Source organism: Quercus lobata, chromosome 9 (assembly GCF_001633185.2).
Source record: "Quercus lobata isolate SW786 chromosome 9, ValleyOak3.0 Primary Assembly, whole genome shotgun sequence".
NCBI classification, from domain to species: Eukaryota; Viridiplantae; Streptophyta; class Magnoliopsida; order Fagales; family Fagaceae; genus Quercus; species Quercus lobata.
Genome location: NC_044912.1, coordinates 3,255,228 through 3,279,996, shown reverse-complemented (window position 1 = coordinate 3,279,996; position 24,769 = coordinate 3,255,228). Strand labels below are relative to the sequence as shown.

Genomic DNA, 24,769 nt, shown 5'->3' with positions numbered 1-24,769 from the left:
CAAAGGGTAAGGCACTTGTCATTGACAACAGAAAGTGACCCTGCAAAAGAAAGACAAGGAAATGAGCATATACCGCCATGTGAAAATCGCATAGGTCATTAATTTTTTTGTTAATTAGCATGATATAGCGCTTCTTCTTTTTTTCTTCTCTCTCTCTCCAAGGTCTTGGGTAGAATAGCATTTAACATCTCTTAATAGGTATACCAAAAATATATTAACTTCTACAATTAGAAAAAAAAAAAAAAAATATATATATATATATATATACTTTCTCGATGTTTTGAAGTTTTCCTATAATTTTATTTTCTTTTAAAAAAATATAAATAATCCAACCAAAACTAAAATTGTGCTATCATAAAACATGGTATATGGCATGTAGAGTTAAGCCATGTGATGTCTTTATCAACATAAACAAGCCTAAATATTATAAAACCCAATTTTAATATTTCTACAACAAAACATTATCATGAAAAAAATCCAATAACTAATAGCCATTGATTTTCTTATTGATTAGAACTTAAATTGAAGAAAAAATCTTCTTTTTTTCCTCTCTATATGTAAAACACGGTCGATTGCTAGTTTTGAGTTAGCTGTGTTTGTAGGCCTTTTTTTTTTTTTTTTTTTTTTAAGTCTCAAATTGATGCAGTCATTTTTATTTGTCCATTTTCATTAATTGTATTATCATTTTTTTTTTCAAGCTTCTCATAAAAAAAAAAAAAATTAAGATGAAACAAAATGATTTGTTACAAAAGATTTTAAAATATTGATGACGCTATTTTATGGCTAGGAGTTATTAAGTTTGATGAATAGACAAATAATCTTTTGAAAAACACACAATATGAGTTATTTATAAAATAAATTTTGTCTGAGATTTTAATTTATGCTCCCCGAATCAAATGCAAGTCCATTTAAAAATAATATAAAAAGCAAATTCTTTGAATAAGGATTCTTGGTAATAACAAACAAAATTAAAACGCTGGTAGTGACGGTGCATCAGAATAAACAAATTGTGCAATAATAAAATTAAAACTAGTGCAGAACAATTACCTGGGAAAAGCGCTTGTTGACTTATCGCTTACGTGGAATCACTCTCGATGTGAGCAATCTTGGACCAATTCGTCTTATTTATTTTGGAACACCATGGTTTCAGCTTACAGCACTTGTCAATATATATAGGAAGGAAAGTGAATCTGGCAAGCCCTCTTCTGGTAAGCTCTCAAGATTCTTACACCAAATAATCGACAATTCTTGGAGCGAGGTAAGGTGTTGAAGTCCCTTACCATCCAGCAATTTCAGATTTTGAAAAGTTAAGATGGAGAATCGGATAAGACTAGGGGGCAACGAAGCCTTACTCGGAAAGGAATCCACTTTATTGCCTCGATAGGCAATAATGAATTCTTTGAGAGAGTGAAGACTCTGTAAACTCCACTGCATGTAAGAAGGAAAAAAATTGTCACAGTAGCTGATTTCAAGTTTTTGTATGTTGGAGGGAAAACTGCAGTCAGCAACTGATTCGAGTTCTGGACACCGAATCAATATCAAAGCCATAAGAGATGGGAGGAGGGTGTGCATACTATCAGGTAGTGACTTTAACTTTTGGCAATCAGAAACTTCAATCTTTCTTAAATTTGGGGCGCAAAGTCCACTGCGAGGAAAGGACACAAAATTACGGCAATTTTTGATTTCCAAACAAGTAAGAGAAGTAAGACTCTGGCAAGATTGCTCCAATATGGAAAGAGATTGAAGATGTTCACAGTCCAACATTTCAACTCGTTTGAGATTTGGGAATAACTCTAGTTGTAAAGACCAGAGCAAACCAGGGCCCTTCTTTACTTTCAAGGTTTCAACTGATGGATAGTTATAATCCCTTGACAATTGTAATATCCCAGAGATTACAAGTGATTTTAATGTACCGGGTAGACCACCCATTTGGAAAGGTGTATGGCATCCTCCAATTGTGAGACTTTGGAGACTAGTTGGTACTTTCCTCAATTGCACCTTATCACAGTCTGTCAAGTGCAATTCACGGAGAGCCATAAAACTAGAAAGTGAAGCAACAAGCGGCTTACAATTTATAATTTCAAGTACAGTTAAAGAGGGAAGGGTTTTGGGTAGATTCCCAATTAGCACGGGACAGTTAATAATGTGAAGTTCTCGAAGAGTAGAGAAAATGTCACCTTCAAATGTGGCCCATTCTTTCCACTTTGGCATCGTTTTAAATGTTAATGTTTCGAGGGATTTGAATGGCGTAGTTGTAATGGAGTCATTCCTATAGAACTCTTTATCCACATTTACCACGTCATTAAAGCCTTCAATTGAGAGTTTCTTCAGGACAGGTAGACTTCCAAGTGAAGGTAAGGCCGAGCAACACTCACAATCACAAAGCTTCAGGGACACCATATTAGAGAATGAAGTATCTCCTAACCAATTTGGAAATGTTTTACCATAATAACATCGGATGGTGAGAGATTTCAAGTTTGTATGATGACACAAATGCTTCAGCACATCTATTTCATTTCCATCCTGGGAGATGATATGGCCCCATCCCCATTGCAACTCCAACTCTGACAAGTACTTTTTATCCTTCAAATTAACCTCCTTGGCATCTTCACTGGAAAGGACATTTTCCAAGTTTGATATAGACAATATTCCAGAAAGATGTCAAAGCTTCCCCAATTCTTTAATGCTAGACCTGCTGTCTTTTCCCACAACAAAAGAATTTAATTTTTGGAGGCTTCTTAATTGACCCATCTGTAATGGCATCTCATTCAAAACAGTTCCACTTATATCAAGGTACCGTAGGTTTACTAGGCTTACCATGTTGATTGGCAAGTTTTCAAGGAATCGATATTCCCCCAATAACAAGGTTTGCAAATTATGCAATCTACACTCAGAATCAGGTAAGTCTTGGATGTTAGTGCTACTAAGATTCAAATAACGTAGATGTTTCAAATTATCAATAGATTTAAGCACCATTATGTTTTTATAGGTAGAAAATGATAACACCCGTAAACACTGAAATTTTTGCAGCAAACCATCTGTCACCATCAGTGTTATCTTATTTGATGGTGAAGACAGCTCAAATGATGATTTTAGTCCCAAGAAGGTCCGCAAACCCTCAGCTTTATAAGACACCTCAAATTTCCCTAAGGAATCAAATTCAGTTGTAAAATATGACAAATGACGTGTCTTTTTTGTCATTTCAAATAAATCGTTGATGTCCAACCTAAAACAAAATTCCCCAAATATAGATTTTGCCAAGTCATTAACAAGGTTATGCATTATGAAACATGATTGGTTGTTACTTGATCGTTGAAAAAATGATCTTGATACTAGATCATCAAAGTATTGTTCACCTAATTCTTCCATCTACACATTTCCTTTGGATGGCTGCAATAAATCTTTTGCCATCCACAACAAAACTAATTCTTCCTTTGAAAATTCATAATCCTTTGGAAATATCGAACAATAAGCAAAAAATTGCTTCAAATGCGATGAGAGATAACAATAACTTAATCTTAGAGCTGGAAGGATACCACTTTCACCTTCTGATAGATCCCATATATCACTCTCCAAAATCCTTTTCCACTCTCTTTGGTCTTGTTTTGAGCGCAACAAACCCCCAGTGTTTTTGCAGCTAAAGGTAAGCCTTTACACTTATGGACAATTTCTCTACCAATTACTTCGAGGTCTTGATATTCACTAGATTTCCCATTTTTAAATGCATGTATTTCAAATAACAACCAACGTTCTTCATTTGACAATTGTTTTAGAGGATGAGGTGGAAAATGACAGATAATTGATACAACCTTTTCACTACGTGTTGTAACAATTATCTTAATTTTTTTTGCCTCACATCTAAAAACTCTGACCAACTCATCCCAAGCAACATAATTTTCATTCCAAACATCGTCTAAAACAAGGAGAAATCTCTTCCCTGCTAAACTCTCACTTATTTTAATTTGCAACAGATTCAAGTTTTGAATGTCGCAATTGGATAAAGTGACTTCCTCAAGAATAGTTTTTGCTATTCTAAAATTATCAATTTTTTCAGAAACACAAACCCATGCTTTGATATCAAAATTTTTCTTAATTTTGTTGTCGTTGTATACAAGTCGAGCAAGGGTTGTTTTACCAACCCCAGCCATGCCCACTATAGGAATAACACTAATCCCATCCCCACTAACCTTACCATCTGATACCAACTTCTTAAATATCTCCTGCTTATCAATATCTCTACCATATACACCATATTCTTCGGGACAAGCAGTTGTTAATTGTCATGGTGGTAATTCACCAGCAAACGCTTTCAGACCAAGGACATCCTTTTCTTTCATAGCATTTTCTAACCTTTCCACGATTTTTTTCAGATCTGATTTTATCCGATTGTCAAACGAATTAAATGTATCAGATAAGAATTTACGTACCTCATTATCATCCGAAAATTCAGCTACTAAATCTTCAGTGCCTATGTCATCCAGGAGGTCATCCGCAACATAAACAGCATCTCTAAGATCGTCCAGCCACTTTTTCACGGTTGAGTTTGTAATTTGCTTCTCCTCCGCATCAATGAGTACTGCATCAGCAGAATTCAGTAGCATCTTCAATTTTGTCAGCAATAAATCATTGTTCTTTCGCTTGAAGTAGTTGACAACGTCAGGAGAAGTCAACTTGTCATAAGCCGCCTTAAGGGATACAGAGAGCAATGATCCAACGATTGCACCCACCAAGGCTCCAACCATGATTTCTTCTTAGTAGGAAGAATTTTGGGAGAGAGGTCAAGGGAAGTGATTGCAATAAGGCAAAAGAGTAGAAAGAGATTGGTCGCTGTGTGCAAGTGTTTTGCAAAGACACTCTTCTACTACGTCGTCTTTTATCCTGATTTTTTGATACAAGATAGAATTTTTACTTTAACCTAATCTAAGTATATATGTGTGTGAACCTCCTTCTTAGAGACTTAAATCTCGGTTCTTACCTCTCACACCCCACAAACACTTATACTTATGAAATGACTACCATATTAAAGGTATGCGGTAGGGTCTTTTGTCCTGATTTTTAAGTGGGTCAAGGAATTGCATGTTGTGGTGGATCCCACAAGGCCATCGTGCCTTTCCTTAGATAGCCAGTATATGTTTATAAAAACAAAAATTCAAAGACCCCCGTAAAATGCTATAATTCGTGTCATAATTGTTGACATAGTAAGTCAATTGTAAGCGGTAGGTGAATATGTATGTGAAAGTGATAGACACTTGTTCATAATGTGATACATAATATAATTGTGGTAAAAATTTGTCATTTTGCAAAATAAATAAATAAGAGGCAGCATGTGGTGTGTTGGTACTGTGACTTTTTCCATTCAAAATGAGTGGAACCCACAATGAAATGGATAGGACCCAAAATAAAAAATAAAAAAAAGATTGAGTAAGACCCATATATTATAAGAAGTTACATCATATTGTATACTCTCTAATAAAATTTGGGCCCTCACATTGAAGTTTGACAAATTTTTTTGGATGTAAACACCATCTTTATTTTTTATTTTTATTTTATGGAATGCACGTTAGCTTCAATAAGTCCAACAAGTTAACAACTTGAATTTTATTGTATTGTTCATATAAATTTTGGTGTATTCTTCCCTTCTCTTACCTAAGGCTTTTTGATGTAATTTTTCCCTTTGCTCAACTACTGTACCCATAAGCTTAAGATATGTATTTATTTTCTCTATTTTTTCCCATTAAATTGAATAGGCTCTGTGTGTTTGTTGCCTTTTGTTTAAGATAATTTTCATAAATTTGATCTAATTATATACTTAAGGTTTGAGAGAATCAAAGATTAAATATGGTTAGACATGATTGATTAATTTTTACAAATCTCTTATTTGCCTTTTGGAAGATCTATTATTAATTTATTATGTATATATACGAATTACACGTTTATGACATGAGAGATTATATTCTATAAGGATGTGGTGTAAAACCCAAGTTTTAGCCCTTCAATCCTAACTTGGTGTAAAACCCAATTTTTTTTTAACATTTGCAATGACACCATGAGATCTTCTTTAGTTGGCCAATAGATATGGCGAGGTTTCACACTCAGATCATTAGGTCCATTACTTGCTTTCAATTGACAAATAAGTTTGAAAGAAGTTTGTGAATCCATAATGTCATTGACATTAGCTACATCCTTTGCAACTGAAAAAAGAGCACATAGAGCAACTCCCATCCAAGTAGTGTTATTATACAATTTTCGAGTCAGACAAAATCTCACATAGGTCTCACCACTCTAAATTTTGAACCAATGTGGAATTTCCTTTTGTGGGAAACAAGAATTATAAATCTCGGGATGGATCAAAGTCCTGTAAAACAAAAATATTGTGTTTAATAAGTCTGTGAGAAATTAAAGATAGGAAGAGAAAATATTATGTTTGAGGTAAAACTTTATTATATTTAGTATATCTTTACTACAACCCAGTCCCTCCAAGTAATTATTCCTGGCTATGCCCCTAGGGAAGGGGAACCTATTACAATCATGATTATAAAAATTGCAAAGCATGAATACCAAGCTCATTGAATCTATAACAGTTTGTTAAAACAACGTTTTAGAAGAATAATTATTGAAGCAAACTTCTACAAATTTTAATGCACATGGAATCAACCGTATCTCTAGCCAAGACAAGAACAAGTTGACATGGACTCCTAATTCATAATATGAAATTTGAATTGAACATAAAATCAAAAAAATTTATAATAGAAATTCAAATCAAACAGAATGAATGTAAAGAGAAATTCACAGCTGGTGACACTACAATGTACACAAACAGGCCACCCCAATTTGCAAGCAAATAAAAGCTCCCAATGACCAAAAACACTGAAAATCGGAGAGGAAGAACACAACATATATACGTGTAAATAGACCACTAGCTCAATTATTCAATTTCAAGATGGCAAAATACCAAAAAATACCAATAGATTATAGATCAAATAAGCCTATCTCAAAAGTAACTTTAAGTGCAAAATACCAATAGATTATAGATTTAAGTGTAAGGTTGTGTTTGGTTTTATGGAAATTGATTTCTGGAAAATATTTTCTGCATTTACAAGTGTTTGGGGGTGACAAAAAATGTTGATCAACCAAAAATTGTTTTCCAATTGACTGTAAAATAAAAGCACTTATAACGAAAATTGGTTTAATGTTTAATTTTCCGTAAACTATTTTCTGTCTCACTCAAAACTTATCAACTGAACCTCCACCCCCCACACCACACCTCACATGTTTGCCACCCAACCACTACCCCCACTAACGTCCCCAGTCTCCAATGGCCAACTACCGCAAGTGATAGGTGGCCACCGGCCACTGCCACCACCGATAACGATCACGATTTTTTTTTTTTTTTAATCTAAAAATTTCTTATTTTTATTATATATGTTCTTGAGAGATGAGAAAATGTGAGAAAGTAATAAAAAATATATTTTTCATGGCATTTTCTAGAACGCAACCAACACTCTAAATGTTGCCTGGAAGCAAGGTTTTGTCCAAAAGACAACTTGCATTCAAAATATTTCCGCTGTATTTTTGTTTCTGATCATAGAAAGTAATGAATTGCAACTTTCTAAGGTGGTTTATTATAGCATATTATTGGTAATAACTGTATTAAATATTAACTATATTGAGTAAAACATTTTCTGAACCATTCTGTTATGCCTCCTTTTATTACCGTCTTTTCCCATTGAAAAAGAAAAAAAAAATTGATTTTCCCATTAGTCCTTTCTTTAATGAAGCTATGCTTGGAGACCAGTTGTTAGAGTTGCTACAGATATAACAAAGAGGTTAAACGATAAAGAGGCTGAACAAGATGAGAAGAAAACGACACCAAGTAGCCTTGCAGTTAGAAATAAGACAATGAAGGAAACGGTAGCGTTTAGTTTAATGAAGACACGCAGCCCACATAGCTCACACGAGAGAAGAAGCGAGGCAGATTCAGTTACTCAAAGAGCCAGTTGTCACTCATCTATTGGTTGAAGCCTTAAGCAGTTACACAGTGTAATTAGTTAGGAAATTAGTTAGGGAATTCCTAATTTCCCGCTTCTTTGCTTTCTCTGTTTTTGTATATAAAGGAAGAGTAGTTATTTATGTAAACTCATTCTTCATAATCAATATACAGTTTTCAATCAGAGTCTTCTTTACTCCCTCTAAGCTTCTTTGAAGTTCTGTTAGTTTCCAGAGAAATCTTTTCTTTACAAGAAGCCTATGAAGCAGCCCATTCCTGCAGAAAGTGGGCCTTGAAGTCTGGTGCGTTTGGTATTGTTTTAACTGGTCCTGTACTCCTGGCCCCCTCTTTCTGGGTTTTTTTTTTTTTTTTTTTTTTTTTTTAAATAATTTAGCCTTTGTTCTCTTAAGGAGATCAAGCAATGTCATTGAAATACAAGATTTTTTATCTGTTATTCTTGTCCTAACTTGTTTAATATTCAATTCCTGTGGTTAATTTAAATAAATTAGAAAATTTTAGTTTTTAAAATTAGATTGAAATATAATTTGAATAGAGAATGAAATTTCAATTATTTTAATTGATGAAAAATTATGGAAATATTTGAGCTTTATTAAAATGTAGCATTGATTTAACTAATTATTGTGTGTTTTAATTTGAGTAAATCTCCAAAATCCACTTCATCACATACATATATTGGTTTTTTATTTTGTATAAAACGTGTTGTTAAATTTATATAAAGTAATTTATACTAATAGTCATTCTTCAAAATCCCTTGATTTTTTTTTAAATAATCTAATCCAAAGTCCAAACAAAACATTTTTGATATAGCAATTTTTTTTCTTGAAAAATAAAAACCTATACTATGAGACATTTTTCTTGTCCTTTTTGCATTTTCCTCTGTTTACATTTTTCTAGAATATTTAGTAATCATAAACTTAGTTCAGGAGAGGTCTTAGAGACCCACTCTCTTTTGAGGATTTGAACTAGCTATCTAAAGGTTAATCAAGGATGGGTTGAGAGTTGAGGAAACCTAAATTATTAGTAGCAAAACTATTCAGAAACTTTTAACTGAGAGACATTCAAGATTACCATGATAAATAGATGGAAGCCTATTTTGTCTGTACAGGCCAGAAATTTGGGAGAGAAATGTGTTCATATTTTATTTTTAGGACCCCCTCGATAAAAAGATTGTACAAATGAATAGCCCTTAGGCTTTTGATAAAAGCCTTGTACTGTTGCATGACTTTTTGAATCAATGGCATTAGAATTTTGAAATAACTTGGATTAAATATCTCAGCGCTTTGTCACAGTTGTAGTGTCTATATTTTTCATTTTTCATTGTTACTTGCATTACGACATAAAGTCCTCTTCGGTGAGCCATTTAATCCATGAAGTCAGTTTTCGAATTATAATTCCTCGAGTTTCACTTCAAGCCACATGCGGAACATATAGGAGACCAAACTTAATAAAATTTGGTTTGCTCAAACAATTACTTACTAATATTATTTACATGAAATAAAAACTTTATTTTGATCTGATTATACACCTGATCACCCGCAGCCGCAAGTCATGTGCCTTTAGCCAGAAAGAATGGAGCCAAAGATCTCTAGTTTGCTTTCCAAAGCCACAATCAACTGTTGAACCCTGCGTCCCTGTATATTCCCCTGCCTTTTTTCCACCCAAAGCCTCAATCAACGACCAAACCATACTAGTTCTTGAATATTAGAACTGGTTTTGTACATTGCTAATTTACCATGACCAAAAAACCTACATTATTATTTAATTGAATTTCTTTTAATTTCAACTTTCCGTTAAACTTTCAAAGCTAGCAACTCATGCATCAGGTGGTCATAGCATTTAGCAAACTATTATATTAGACTTACTGTGCAAAAAAATTTATTTCTGGCTTGCAATGCGAGAGTATAACAGAAAACTCGGCAATAATTGGATAGAAGTAGTTATCCCTGTGTTCTTTTACATGAGCACAAGTACACATATTATGCTTGTTAAAAATTGTCTCTGCTATCTATTGTCCAACCCACAAATAATTTTCATTTCATCTTCCCTTCTTTTGCCCATAAATTTAATCTACTTGGTGCCCAAAGAATTTGTTAATAAAACAGATGGTTTAAATTCTTCTTGCCGTGTTTGAACTTGAATTCTCAGCACCAAATAAAGATGATACTTGAGCCAAAATATAATCCAATGGTCTAGTATCTCCAGCTATTGTCGGTTCAAATATTTGTAGCCTTCTCCCCCTCTTGGATTCTATGCAGGGTAGATGAAAAAAGTCTGGAAAAGAAAATCAAACATAGGAGTGACAATGTCAGTTGTAAAAAAATGCAGACTGACAATGCATTCGTCTGATGCTAAGGGAAAATTTTTCCTTACATCATGAGGAACTCCATTTCGTAAGAAAATTGAATGTAAAGGAAACTGCCTAAGCACTAAACCAGTTCACCAGCACCATCAAGCTACTAGCAGCCCCCTTCACATGAATTGGGAAAATCTGCAAGAGAGCACATTCCAGATAAGCTCAATGAACATGGAAGAAGCCATATTCAATAATTCTCTTTATGTAAGTAGTATTAGTGTCACTGCCCGCTATTGGGAAGGGAAATTACTATAGAAACTGCAAATCATGAATACTAAGCTCATTGAATCTGTAACAGCTTGTTATGCACTTGCAATCAACAGTATCTATAAAATTAAAATCTCTAGCCAAGACATGGAGGATTGATCACTAACCAAGAGAGGGTGGACAAGTACTCCTGATTGCAGTGGGAAATGCACAATATCAGCTTATATAAAATTTCCTCTCTGCCATTCTTAAATCACAATTTGAAATTGATTGAACATAAATAAACCCAAATGTTATATAATAGAAATTCAAATTGAACAGAAGGATTAAATAAATAAATAAATAATTGGCATAACCTACTGTGCTAGGTTGAGCACTTTAGACTCAACGACATAAATAGAAAAAAAAAATGATGCTTTTTATGATATTCACAAGTCTATTTAATTTCAATGCTTCTAGAAAGCTCACCTTCACTTCTCTGCAAATTTACTCTTAACAAAAAAAGACATTTAAATTTATAAATCTCATCAAAAAGACAAAAAAATTACACAAATTTACATCAACAACTGAAAACATAAATATACTACCAATGTTACACATTTACTGACAAATTTACATAATCAAGAACCTAGGAACTCTATTAAACTCGCCAACTGCCCAGCCACCCAAATTATTTTTTGAACCTCCATACCCAATTTCAACTGACCCATTCATTCAAAACAGTCCTCAATGCTTTGGATCAGATAGGTTTGGTCAGATGGATCAATTAGATTAGCCTTAGAACAGTCCCCTTCACTCCAAGCTCAACCCTGTACAAGTAGACAAAATTAAACTCTTATCATTTTTAAAAGGTTTCAAATAAGCCCATCCATTATTTTCCTATTAACGCTGCTAATAGAAAACTACACCATTTCACTGAATTACGTATCAAAATGTCCTTTTCATCGATGATGTTTGGAAAATAATGGAAGGGTTAATTGAAACCTTTTGAACAAGCATAGTTTAAATTGAAATTTTTGAAAAGTGTAGGATTAGTTTAAAATTACTCCTAAACAATAGGGTTTGAAATATAAATTATTAAAAAAAAAAAAAAAAGATAAGGTTGAGATCAGTCCAACTTAAAACATGGTAAAATTATATCTTCACATAATCACATAATAAGAATAATAAAAAAAAACACAGTTGTTGCACAGTCCAAGCAATTCATGGTTTTAGAATGAGTTACTAAGCTTTTACTGGTTTTTATCCTTACCCACCATTGACATTATTTTTTTAACCTATCACTAACAATCTACCACATTAGCGGATGTGAAAATGTTTTATCAATTTTTTTTTGTCCATGGACTTTTTCTTTTGAGAAACAATTTCCCATTGTCTCAAAGGATGTTTTCCATCTTATTTTTCTGCGTAGTAGAGATTATCAGTTCTTTGGTATAAGGTTAAAGTTGAAAATTAGATGGAGGATGACTTACCAATAAGTTTAGAAAGAAGACCCCAATAAGAGAGATTATTCTTCCAGAACTCGCTTGCCCTTGACTTTAGGATCAATGGGTCCTCTCAGATTTCCAAAATTAGACTCCTTCCTAGAGCTGGAGGTTCTACTAGATGTTCCTTGATAGATGATATTCCAACCATCCAACGAGGAGTTCATGCTATGGCTTATTGTTTGCTCAAACTCTTCCAAATCATAATGGTACAAGAGACGAAGGCCACATTTCTCCACCTTCAAACCTGGGCAGTCAGCTCTAAATGAAGCCTTAATGCAGCTCACTTGATTCAGACAATTTTGAAATGACCCACGCCCTTCATAGGATAGCAAAATGCATCCACCTTGCTGTAACATCACGAGATTTTCTTTAGTCAGGCGATAACCAACAAGAGGTCTCACACTACCAACATTGGTTTGCAAATGATATACAAGGCCATAAGTAATATCTGAATCCAGAATGTCAAAGTGGGTAGTTGGATTCTCATCTATAGCAAAATAAGCACATAGAACCAAACCCATCCAAGTACTATCATTGTACAAATTTGGAGGTAGAGGGATTTTCAACCGGGGCTCATCGCTCCGATGATTGAACCACTCCAAAAATTCACTTGAAGGCAAACGGGAATTATAGAAAATGCATCCATCACAGCCCTGTGAAACAGAAATATTGTGTTTTATGGGTGAGAGTGAGAGAAATTAAAGAGAGGGAGATGGAATATCTTGTTTGAGACACAAAAACAACATAGTTATTAATTACCAGTGTGTCAGTTTTGCGGATTACATTCTGAATCCCAGACCAAATGTGTCTATTTATATTCTCAGTCTTTTTTTGATCAAGGATGCCCAAAAAATCAGACTCGGGCTTCATGCAGTTCTTGAACTCTTCCACCGAGTCCTGGTACAATAGACGAAGGCCACACTTCTGCACCTTCAAGTCATGGCAATTTGTCTCAAATGAAACCTTAATGAAGGCACAATCATATAGCCAATCAGGAAACGACCCACGTGGTATGTAGGTCAGCCAAGTGAATCCTCCTAGCAGTGACATCATGAGATTTTCTTTAGTTGGCCAATAGATATGGCGAGGTTTCACACTCAGGCCATTACTTGCTTGCAAGTGACAAATAAGTTTGCAACTAGCCACATCCGTTGTAGCTAAAAAAACTGCACATAGAGCAACTCCCAGCCAAGTACTTCTATTTTGCAATTCTCGAGTTAGTCTGAATGTCACGTGGGACTCATCACTTTGAATGTGGAACCAATGCGGAATTTCAGTTGGAGGGAAACAAGAATTATAGTCACAGGATCCATCAAAGCCCTGTAAAACCGAAATATTGTGTTTAATAAGCGAGAGAGGGAGAGGAAATATTAGGTTTTGTCTTGAAACAAAGAAAGTACTCATAATTTCTTACCAGCTGGTCATATTTATTGAGTGGAGATACAACTTCGTTAGGAATGTTAGGCATATGCGTCCATCCTTCCTCTTGTATCGTGTCACTACGGCTAAATTGACATATGAAATCCCGAAGTGCAGAAATGGAAGCATTGCAATGTTTTAGTTGTTGCTCAAACTGTGACAGATCATGCTGGTACAAAAGACGAAGCCCACATTTTTGCACCATCACGCTTGGCCAATCACTAACAAACGAAGCCTTAATGTGGCCACATTGATGCAGCATATCCTTCAAGGCCTCACCAGGTATATAAGATATCCAAATGAGTCCAAACAATAGATGTAACCAGTTGTTTTCTTCATCAGTGATGCGGCAAACAAGGATTTGATTGTCTAGACTAGCTTTACTAGTTTGGAATTGACAATATAGAAAGTGAGATGAATTTGCTGAAACTGCATTTTCTTGATCCCTGGGGATTAAAATAGAAGCATATAGAGCGAGCCCCAGCCAATTGTTGTCTTCGTACAAATTTGGGGGTATCTCAATTGTCATCGAGTGCCCAAGACGACAATGATGATTAAACCACCTTGGAGTTCTTCTTGTTGGGAAACAAGAATTATATAAAGTGGATGGATGAAAGTACTACAAAATAGATACAAAACAGAAATACAGTGTTCAATTAGAGGAAGAGAGAGAGAAGACTGTTAGAAGTTAAAATTGTTTAATTAAGCTTTTTAATATTTGACAATAATATAGTGAATTCCTGTGAGAAGTCTGTTGATGTTACGTGGAGAGTTTATAAATGGGAACAAACAGTTCATTTTCAAGTTAAAATTTTATTTTCTTGAATACAATAGTGTACAAAATATTATGTCATGTAAAATCCTAAATGTAGTATTGGATATACCTCTATATTTGTAATATTTAATTATAACAAGAAATTGATTGTAAAATGAAGAGGATCCTGATACTTATAAATGTGGGGAGTTCATATAATATATGTAATTGAGATAAAGGTTGCATATATATAACTATATATATCCCATGCATTATTTCATTCTGAACCAAGAGTGAAATAGGAGAAAAAAAAAAGTAGTTAAAAGTTTTCTTCCTCTTCGTGTGAATGTGAGTTTCTTCATTTAGTGTTATGTGAATCAAAGCCGAAACCGAGATTTTATATGTGTGGGCAAAACATGAATAATTTTTTTGACCATTTAAGAATAAAAAATACACTAAAATTCCAAGCTAAATTAATAAATGAAAAATAAAACTATCATTTATTAAGCATTAACAAAATAAAAGATACAATATAAGTGTTTTTTAATATTTCAACTCAATCATATATGATCCATTAAAATGGAACTCAATGATTTTTATATCCCAAAAAATATGTAGGATATTAGTTTTTACTAAATTTTGTAGCAATTTCCCTTTTAATATAAAAAATCAAAGAAATTATTTGAAAATTATATTCCATTTTGTTGCGAAAGACATTATTCATTATTGAAAATGTACATGCTCCTATATGGGGTGTCTACAACTCCAAAATTGCAATAGAACCTGAAAGTGATAGTGTAAGTATACTCACTTTATAAGCAAATTATTAGGCTATTGATTTCATAGTCCATATTAGTCATTGACATGATTTAAAAAAATTAATAATTTTTTGAAATTTAAATGTCGAACTACATTATGCTCATAATGGTGAATTTTCATTTTTAAGAGTATTTTTTCATGATTTGTGAAGTCTTACTAATAATCTAAAAAATATTTATATACCTCTTGAGGATCCAAAATGAGATAACAATAACTACATGCTCACTAAATTCATGCTTCAATTATAGTAATTGAGAATTTTCTGCATTGATATTGGAAATATTTAGTTAATAATGATACTCAATTGTGAGGTCATCCTACTAATGGTGAAAGAAAAGACCACTACAACAATTTACTTTTGGATCCTAAAATGATGCAATTGAAGTGTTATAAGAAACATATAGGCAAAATAGGATTTTTTTTTTTTTTTTCAAAAACATATACGAAACAAATGCCTTGAATTAATCAATGATGTTAACTTTTCAAAAACATCATTAGAAAGAAATGAAATAGGATTTTTTTCAAAAATCAAAAGGTGATTATATACATCCCATACGGGCAATTCAGAGAGCTCACATCACAATCAATACGAAACAAAAATGTAAAAATTCATATGAGTAGTTAGTCTTAAGTAATATTGATATGTACCAAATCACTTCCATATACACATCTTGTCAATGTGGGACTATACAATTCCATGCAGAATCAACAACTATAGGTCTATAACCAAATCTTGAATCCGCAAATAACCATACCCAAAACCTCACCACTATGATTGGAATGAGAAAGTGAGATAGAGAGGGGGGGGGGGTGTTAAGGGCCAAGAGAAGGGACTCAAAGAGAATCACCACCGAAGAGTACTGGTCCATAGCCATGGAGTTTTGGGTCTAAGTTGAAGAGAGATCAAGATATAATGCGAGATAGAGAGAGAAAGAAGAGAGCTTAGGTTTAGCCATGGCGACAGAGCTTAGAGCTCTTGGCCATGGAGGTCACTGCCATTTGGGATTAGGGTTTTTAACCTAGCTTTAAACCTCAAAATCCAATCCACCATTAAAAACCCGTAGTGTATGAACTCAATTTTTGAATCTTTTGATTTTGTGAGATAGAAGGAAAAGGGGAATGTAACTGTGGAAAATTGAAAAAATTGGAAAAATAAAATGCGGGAGAGAATAATTCTAATGCAACAAATTTATTGCAACTTATTGCAACAAATAAAAATTTGTTGCAATATATTAGTATTTTTAAATCTCTATTGCAACAAAAAGTAATATACCCACATATGTATGTCTATTGCTCTCTTTGTTGCAATTAGGGGTGTTCATCAAACCGCATAAACTGCACAAACCGCAAAAACTGCACCAAAACTGCCCACAAAATGGCATAACCGCACCAAAACCGCAAGTAACAGTGTATCGCACCACACCGCATTGCATGGTGCTGTGTAATTTGTGGTTTTATAATAAGAAAACCGCACAAACTGCACAAACCGCACCGCACTGCACCCTCTCTATATATTAATATATTTATTTATTTTTAATATTAAATATATTATTAATAGTTTAATAACCCTAATTTTCAACCAAAAAGAAAAAAGTTTGATAACCTTAACAAGTGTTGACTAGAAAAGCCAACCCAAAATAAAGAAAAACTAACTCAATAATTTAAAACTTGCCCCAAAAAAAAGGGAAAAATTAGTTTTGGGCTGGGTAGGAAAAGCCCAAAATTTGAAAAATATACTGACTTCAAATTGCATCTTATACATAGCACCACACATGTGACCGTAAAAATAAGGTGCAGTGCGGTTATAATTTTGGCTAAACTCTAAATCACACCACACCGCACATATGACCGCAAAAATAAGGTGCAGTGCAGTTATAGTTTTAGTTAAACTGCACCACAAAGTGTGGTGCTAAAAATGCCCAAAACTGCATTGCACTGCGAACACCCCTTATTGCAATAGCTTTGTCGCAAAATAGCTTCTTCTTCTTTTTTTTTTTTCTTTTTTTCTTGTAGTGAAGTTATTTACCTTTTTCTTAGTGGAGTTATATATATATATATATATATATATATATTGTAGGGACCAAGTATGAGACTTCTGGGCCTTAAATCACTTGGGCTCACAATTTATTTGTAGTGGGCTTGAAGAATTCCTACTATGGGTCGTTCTCGGCAGAGAGACTCAAAACAACACTCAGTTGATACTCTCTCACTTGACTGTTTTCTCTCAGTTTTTCTGAACCCCTTCTTCTCCCAAATTTCCTTTATTTATAGCCAAGGTTAGTGGGGAGATCATGATTACAGCCACCGTTGGTGCTACTGAAGGTCAATATTATCTGGTTAAAGTGGATGTTTAGCTTGTTTAGGTGAGAGGGCGGTGCAGCATTTATGGCCTTGGAACTTGGTTCCAGCTTGATCGATTATGTTCGGCAACTCAGTTTCCCGTGCATATCATGATTTTCCCGGACACGGCTCATACGCTTGCCTGGGAAAGTTTAACCGATCACCTCTTGGAACTCAATACCCAAAACTTGTTTTTACATTAAGGCAGTTTCAAGAAGGGCATAGGGTAACTAGACCTTTCCGCTGGGCTTGCGCCCAAAGCCGGTATGGGCTTTGGGATCTTGGTGTCGTACAATAGTCCCCCCTTGATTCATACTCGGTCGCCGAGAAGAATCAAGGAGCTGTCTGGGCCTTTTGACCTCGGGAATCTTATAACCTGGGACTCTGTGGCTTCTCATTAATATTCATCTCAAAAGACGCGCCGTTTCGCGGCACTAGGCGCAGTCGCCATTATTGCCTGACGGTTCATGAACCGAAACGGCGCGCAAATCGGTTACGTTTGGCATTTGTTGGGCCGCTCGTAAATCGTGCCCATTTATTGCTTGATTAAACGTTTCTTCTCCCCCTATTTCTTTTTGGCTCTATAAATAGTCCCCCTCTGAACATCATTTCATATTTCCTTCGCCTCTGATTTCTCGCGCTTACTCTCTGCCGACCAAATTTCTGTGCGCTTACCCGCTTGCCCAGTGTTCTTTTCCTCCTTAGAACCCAAAGTAAGTTTTTCTTCCCCTTCGTGTTCCTTCAGCTTTATTTCTTTAAGTTCCCTTTTGTAGTTTTAGGCGTTATAGATGGGTTACTCTTACCTTCTAGAATCCTCGGCTGCTTTGGCCACCTTTAGGAGTAAATTTAATGTTCCCGATGACGTGGATGTGGCTTACTGCCATGAGAGTGATATTGAACTCCACCGAGGGCGGGGTACAGCCTTCTTTCCTTTGATATCAATTTTAGAAGGCGGGGTCAAGTTCCCCGTGGATCCCCTCTTGATAAACACACTCACTTACTACGGGCTGTGTCCTGACCAGCTTCCCCCCAACTTTTACCGGGTAGTTAGCTGCGTCAGTAAGTTGAACCACACCTTTAACTTACAGTTAAACCACCATGACATTAACCAAATGTATAGCCTCTGTGGAAACAAAGCCACCAACTATTACCTAAAGACAACAGATACTCGGGTACGGCTGATATCATGCCTACCTGATTCGAACAGGAACTCCGCCGGGGAGTTCGTTAGGGTGCGCGGCAACTGGTTTGCCGGGAACGTCCCTTGCCCCCTTTCACGGCGTGAAGTGGGTTCGTACCATCCCCTTGATATAATTGCTTTCCTCCACTTCCCCTTTTCTTCTTATTGAAGTGAATTTTTATTGTTAGAGACTAATGCGACACTTGCTTTTTTTTCTTTTTTTTTTGCAGACGGCAAAGTGTTTGTTCAGGACATCAGAGCCGTCCACGCCAAGGATTTGAACTTCATCCTCCGTTCCGAGATATACATGCATTGGGACGGACAACTCCGGGCCTCGCACTTGATCCTCGGAGTAGAGCCAGTTTACTCTACCTGGCAACACTTCAAGCAGGCACTATTAGTTGATAGCCCCCTACTATCATATATAGACGTCCGGTACGTAAACTTTTTGCCGCCGAAACTTACAACCGGGGAGGCAAGGGAATTTGGTCGGCGGTTTACTTGCTCGGACGAGCTAGCTCCTTTGCGGGACGAGTCTGCGAAATGGGTATCTCGGCGCCTCAGAGAGATAGCCCACGAAGCCATACAGCCAGAAGACCAAGTCCAAGAGCAACCCCATCCCGAGAATCCAGCCGCCAAGCCTCAACAACAAGTGATAGAAGTGGCTGTCTTGCTAGCTGAAGCTATCCAACCTGGTGGAAGGATGGTATCAAGGAAGGTCATGACAATAGACCGGTTCGTGCCCGGTGCTCGGCAACCCAATCAGCCCCCACCTTCTCAGGGTCAGGTTCAGGTGCCTCATCCTCCACCTTCTTCCCAGGCAGGGCGAGCCAAAAAGAAGCAAAAAGTCACCGATCAACCCTCAACCGGCCTGGGAGATTCTGCCGTGCATACCCCTCCCCAATAGGAATGGCAACAGGTCGGGTTCGGGCCGGGTTTTTTCATACCCGGACCCGACCCGCGGGCCAAGACCCGCGGCCCGAACCTGGCCCGTTTACTAAACGGATTTTTTTCCTGGGATCCGAACCCGGCTCCACGGGCCCCGTCCCTCATGACCAGTCCAGCCCAAAATCAAAAACAAAATTTTCTTTTGGAGAGAAAATCAGAAACAAAAATTTTGATTTATGATTTTTCAGCCCCAAATCACATACACAAACATAAATCCAAACACAATCACAAACATAAACACAAAAATCACAAACACAGATTTCAGATCTACGATTTTCCCTTTCAAAATCACAAACCAAACACAAATTTCAGAATCTCAGATCTATGATTTTCATTTTTCCCTTTCAGAAATCACAAACACAAACACAAACTCACATGATTGAGGTGAAGAACCCAGAAAAAAAAAAAGAAAAAAGAAAAAAGAAAAAAAATGGAGAATGAGGTGGAGTGAGGCCGTGTCACGCTTGTGGCCATGGGCGAGGAAGATGAGAAAGGTAGAGGACTGTGCCGTCTGTGCGACAGTGCGAGATCGGCAACAGCGAGGACAAAACGGAGTTGAGAGAGTAGAGAGCCTGTGCGGCGGCAGCGTGGGTAAAGCCTGTGCGACGACGTGAGGAAGATGAGAGGGGCAGAGCACTCAGTCTGCTTGTGGCCGTGACGCCGTGTGTGTTGTGGGCTTCTTGTGGCTGTGTATGCGAGAGAGCTGAGAGATGAAGAGGGAGAGGCGGAGGTGTGACTGTGAGTTGAAAGTCTGAAATGAGGAGAGTGTAGAAAAGTTCAGGGTTTTTAACTATATATATGTGAGGGTAATTTAGTAATACTGTATATATATAACCGGGTCTTATCCGGGTCAGGTTTCGGGTCGAGTTTCGGATTTTTTTTATAAAATCCGAACCCTACCCGGACCCGCTTCGGATTTTTTTTTAAAAACCCATACCCGACCCTATTCTTTATCGGACCGGGTAAAATCCGGCCCATTAGGGTCGGGCCGGACCGGGTATCCACGGATCGGATCTAAATTGCCATCCCTACTCCCCAACCAGCAGGGGGGATTGTTATCCGCGAGCCGCAAACCCAGGTTGGAGCGGGGGTTGCGTCCTCCTCCCAGGTGGCCCCAGCGTGGAAACCCAAGTTCCTGTTGGACGGCAAACCTTTGCCTTCTACCGCCTGCGTGCGGATGTGGGAGAAGGGTGAAGGTGGCCGAATTGCTCAGACGCTGGCCGAGGGTCTTCTTCTCCCCGATGACGTGCACGCCTTCGAGGATGGATCCGAGGAGTCTGTGGGGCGCCGGTTAGAGTGGCACGCCATTGCGGTAATTCTTTAGTCTATCTACTCCTTCATACTGATTTCCTTCTGCTTCTTTTCTAACCTTTGTGCTTGTTAGGCTGCTCAACTGGCTCACATTGTGGCTGCCCGGGCACGGGATCTGGCCAAGGAAAACGAGCGCGAGAAGGGGGCGCGGGAGTCAGCGGTCAAAACGGCGAAGGAAAAGCTGAAAGCTGCTGAGTCTGCCGAGAAAAAGGCTGCTGCAGCGAAGAAGAACCGGGCATTGGCAGAAAAGAGGTGTGCGGACCTCCTGGCCAAGCAGAATGAGACGGAGGTCAAGTTAGCTGAAGCCATCAGCCTCAATACTACCAACACCGAGGAGTTATCCGACCTCAGGGTAGCCTTGGCGGCCGCGGAGCAAAAGTGGTACAACGAAGGTTTCCCTGATGCCGAAAATTCTGCAGAGCCGGTAGTGGCTCGGGCTCGGAATATGGGTTTTGAGGCCGGGTGGTTCGCCGCTCTCCAAGCAATGGGAGTTCCCGAAGATTCGCATCTGAGAGACCCCGGCCAAATTCCCTTTACGAGCCCTGTGCCTGCCGTCCAGAAAGCCCCGGTTGCTATTGACGAGGAGGAGACGGCCAGCATGAGGGAGCTGGTTGAACAAATTGACGCTCACGCCGAGCCTGAGGAAATGGAATCCACCAGCATCCCGACTGTGCAGGAGCTTCTTGGTGAAGACCCGCCTTTCCCCCTGACCGACCATCAGGAAGTGACCCCGCCGACTTAACCTCCCAGCTGATTTTACTTTTATTATTATCGTATTTCTAATTTGTTGGTTTATTTGCCTACGTCACCGAGATGTGGTGACTGAACAATTGCCTTTGTTTGTTTAATTGGTAAACCGTTTTCTTTTTCTGTTTCAATCTGTTGAATGAATTTATTTCTATTTGTATGCTTTGCTTGGATCATGCCAACGTTCTGGCCATTTAATGGAATGATACCCCCAAAACCTGTTGTGCGGTGCTTTGGGGAATCCGAGAGCGCTAATGGACTTAGCATTTGTAAAGGGTTAGATTTTCATCCTACTTGGTGATTTTAGCTTAACCGAGAACCAAGTTTTCGTCCTTAGAGCATTTAGTTATAAGGTTTAAACCTGTTCGGTGATTTTAGCTTATCCGTGAACCAGGTTTTCGTCCTTAGAGCATTTAGTTATAAGGTTTAAACCTATTCGGTGATTTTAGCTTATCCGTGAACCTGGTTTTCGTCCTTAGAGCATTTAGTTATAAGGTTTAAACCTGTTCAGTGACTTTAGCTTAATCGAGAACCAGGTTTTCGTCCTTAGAGCACTTACTTGTAAGGTTTCAACCTGCTCGGCGATTTTGATCGAGCCGAGGGTCAAGTTTCTGTCCTTAGAGATTTATTTGTAAGGTTTCCACCTGCTCGGCGATTTTGATCGAGCCGAGGGTCAGGTTTCTGTCCTCAGAGATTTATTTCTAAGGTTTTCACCTGCTCGGCGATTTTGATCGAGTCGAGGGTCAGGTTTCTGTCCTTAGAGATTTATTTGTAAGGTTTCCACCTACTCAGCGATTTTGATCGAGCCGAGGGTCAGGTTTCTGTCCTTAGAGATTTATTTGTAAGGTTTCCACCTGCTCGGCGATTTTGATCGTGCCGAGGGTCAGGTTTCTGTCCTTAGGACTTTATTTGCAATTCTCTTGGTGTGTGGTCACGGAGCCAAAAACAGCATATACAAATAAGTTCATCATAATCTTAATTTTAACGAAATACAAGTTCTGGCTTACACGGATGATCATGCATAGAATTTCTTTAAGTTGTTGGCGTTCCATGGTCGGGGAAGCGGCCTCTCGTCGAGGTCTTCCAAGTAGTAGGCCCCTGCACCCGCGATGGCCGTGACTCTGTATGGTCCCTCCCAGGTTTGAGCGAGCTTCCCTGCAGCTATGTCTCGCATGTTTCCCACAACCTTTCTTAACACTAGTTCCCCGGCACTGAATTCCCTTCCTTTTACGTTTCGGTTGTATCTTTGGGCCAGCTTCTGCTGATACTCGGCGAGTCGTATGGTCGCGGCCTCCCTGCATTCTTCTAGCCAATCCAAATGCTCTATCATCAGGTCGGTGTTCTGGGCGAGGTCAAACCCGGCGACCCGTGCACTGCATAAGCTCACCTCGGTTGGTATCACTGCCTCCGCTCCGAATGTCAGAGAAAACGGGGTTTCCCCCGTGGACCTCCTGGGGGTAGTGCGGTAAGCCCACAATACACTAGGTAGCCCTTCTACCCATCTTCCTTTCGCCCCATCCAACCTTCTCTTAAGCCCGTTCAAGATAGTCTTGTTTACTGCTTCGGCTTGGCCGTTGCTTTGTGGGTAAGCCGGGGTTGAATACTTGTTCCTGATGCCGAGCTCGCAGCAGAAGGTCCGAAAAGCGTTGCTGTCGAACTGTAGCCCATTGTCTGTTACTAGCGAATTTGGCACCCCAAACCTTGTAACTATGTTTTTTCATACAAACTTTTTCACGTCAGTATCCCGGATATTAGCCAAGGTTTCAGCTTCAGCCCACTTTGTGAAGTAATCTACAACCACCAATACAAAACGGCGGTTCCCCGTTACTCGAGGGAATGGTCCGAGGATGTCTAACCCCCACTGTGCAAACGGCCACGGGTTGCTGACATGATTTAGACGTCCTGCAGGCTGATGGATCATAGGGGCGTGCTTTTGACACTGTTCGCAACTCCGAACGTATTCAGCGGCATCCTTCTGCATCTGTGGCCACCAAAACCCCTAGGTCATCGCTCTGTGTGCTAAAGACCGTCCCCCAACATGTCCGCCGCACACTCCCTCATGCAGCTCGGTCAGAAGCTCTTTGACTTTTTTGGGATGTAGGCACAAGAGGTAAGGGCCTCCGAAGGACCTTCGGTACAATTTTCGATCCGAAGACAGCCAGTACCGAGGAGCCACCCGGCGAATCTTGTTGGCCTCGTCTTCATCCTCTGGAACTTTATCTTCGGCAAGAAAATCTATGATCGGGTTCATCCAACACGGACCAGACACTGCTACCTGCGCAACCTCTACCCCGACTTGGTCAGGAAAACTCTTCACACAGATACTTGGCTCCCTTATAAGTTCTATTGTGACTAGCCGTGGCGTATCCTCGGTAGCCGATGAGGCTAGCGTGGCAAGGGAGTTAGCGTGCTTGTTTTGTGACCGAGCTACCTGGGATATCTTTACCGTTCCGAATTGACCGATAATCTGCTTTGCTGTACTTAAATAAGCTTTCATTCGAGAGTCCCGAGCCTCGAAGTCCCCTGTGATCCGATAAACAACCAGCCGAGAGTCCGAGTAAATCTCCACATCCTTTGCGCCCAGATGCAATACGGCCCTCAAATCGGCCAGTAGGGCCTCATACTCGGCTTCATTGTTTGAGGCTTTGAATCCCAATCTGAAGGAGTGTTCTAGTCGTATACCCTCGGGGGTGATTATGACAATACCAGCCCCGGCCCCCATAGCATTTGATGCGCCGTCCACAAATACCCTCCACGGGCGAATTTCTGCACTACAGATTACCTTGCAATCCTTCTTGGGTGTGAATTCTGCGATGAAATCAGCGAGAACCTATCCCTTCACCGAGCTTCTAGGTCGGTATCTTATGTCAAACGATCCCAGCCGAGTCCCCCATTTGGCAATTCGACCTGTGAAGTCAGACCTCTTTAACAGGAACTGCAATGGATACTCGGTGAGGACGAACACCATGTGAGCCTGGAAGTAATGTGGCAACTTCCTCGTGGCGTGCACCAGGACTAAAACTAACTTCTCCAGGGGCAGGTACCTTGTCTCGGCATCTACTAAGGTTTTGCTTACGTAATACACTGGCATTTGTACTCCCTGGTCCCTTAGCAACACAGCACTTACGGCATGTTCAGTGACTGCGAGGTACATAAACAAATCCTCCCCAGGCTCCGGGGCTGTCAATCTCGGCGC

General features: G+C 38.5%; 3 protein-coding genes across 3 annotated transcripts in view; all 3 read right to left on the bottom strand.

Annotated features, from left to right (window-relative positions):
- Positions 1-1,146: 1,146 nt before the first annotated feature.
- Positions 1,147-4,742, bottom strand: LOC115960069 (putative disease resistance RPP13-like protein 1). The gene is made up of 4 exons (XM_031078765.1): positions 4,298-4,742; positions 4,136-4,255; positions 2,693-3,146; positions 1,147-2,611 (listed from the first exon to the last, which is right to left on the bottom strand). Exons 1-4 carry the CDS (start codon positions 4,740-4,742, stop codon positions 1,147-1,149), a joined length of 2,484 nt encoding a protein of 827 aa, XP_030934625.1.
- A 5,189-nt stretch (positions 4,743-9,931) lies between these two features.
- LOC115960718 lies at positions 9,932-13,361 on the bottom strand. Its single transcript, XM_031079696.1, has 5 exons — positions 12,815-13,361; positions 12,041-12,708; positions 10,736-11,377; positions 10,379-10,496; positions 9,932-10,279 (listed from the first exon to the last, which is right to left on the bottom strand). The coding sequence occupies exons 1-2, from the start codon at positions 13,106-13,108 to the stop codon at positions 12,076-12,078; spliced, it is 927 nt and encodes a 308-aa protein (XP_030935556.1). The 5' UTR covers positions 13,109-13,361; the 3' UTR covers positions 9,932-10,279; positions 10,379-10,496; positions 10,736-11,377; positions 12,041-12,075.
- Positions 13,362-13,397: 36 nt separating this feature from the next.
- LOC115960067 overlaps positions 13,398-24,769 on the bottom strand; it is a 36,556-nt gene continuing 25,184 nt past the window's right edge. Inside the window, exon 10 of the mRNA XM_031078763.1 lies at positions 13,398-14,093. Coding sequence (XP_030934623.1) covers positions 13,398-14,093 — 696 coding nt within the window. The remainder of the gene's footprint in view (positions 14,094-24,769) is intronic.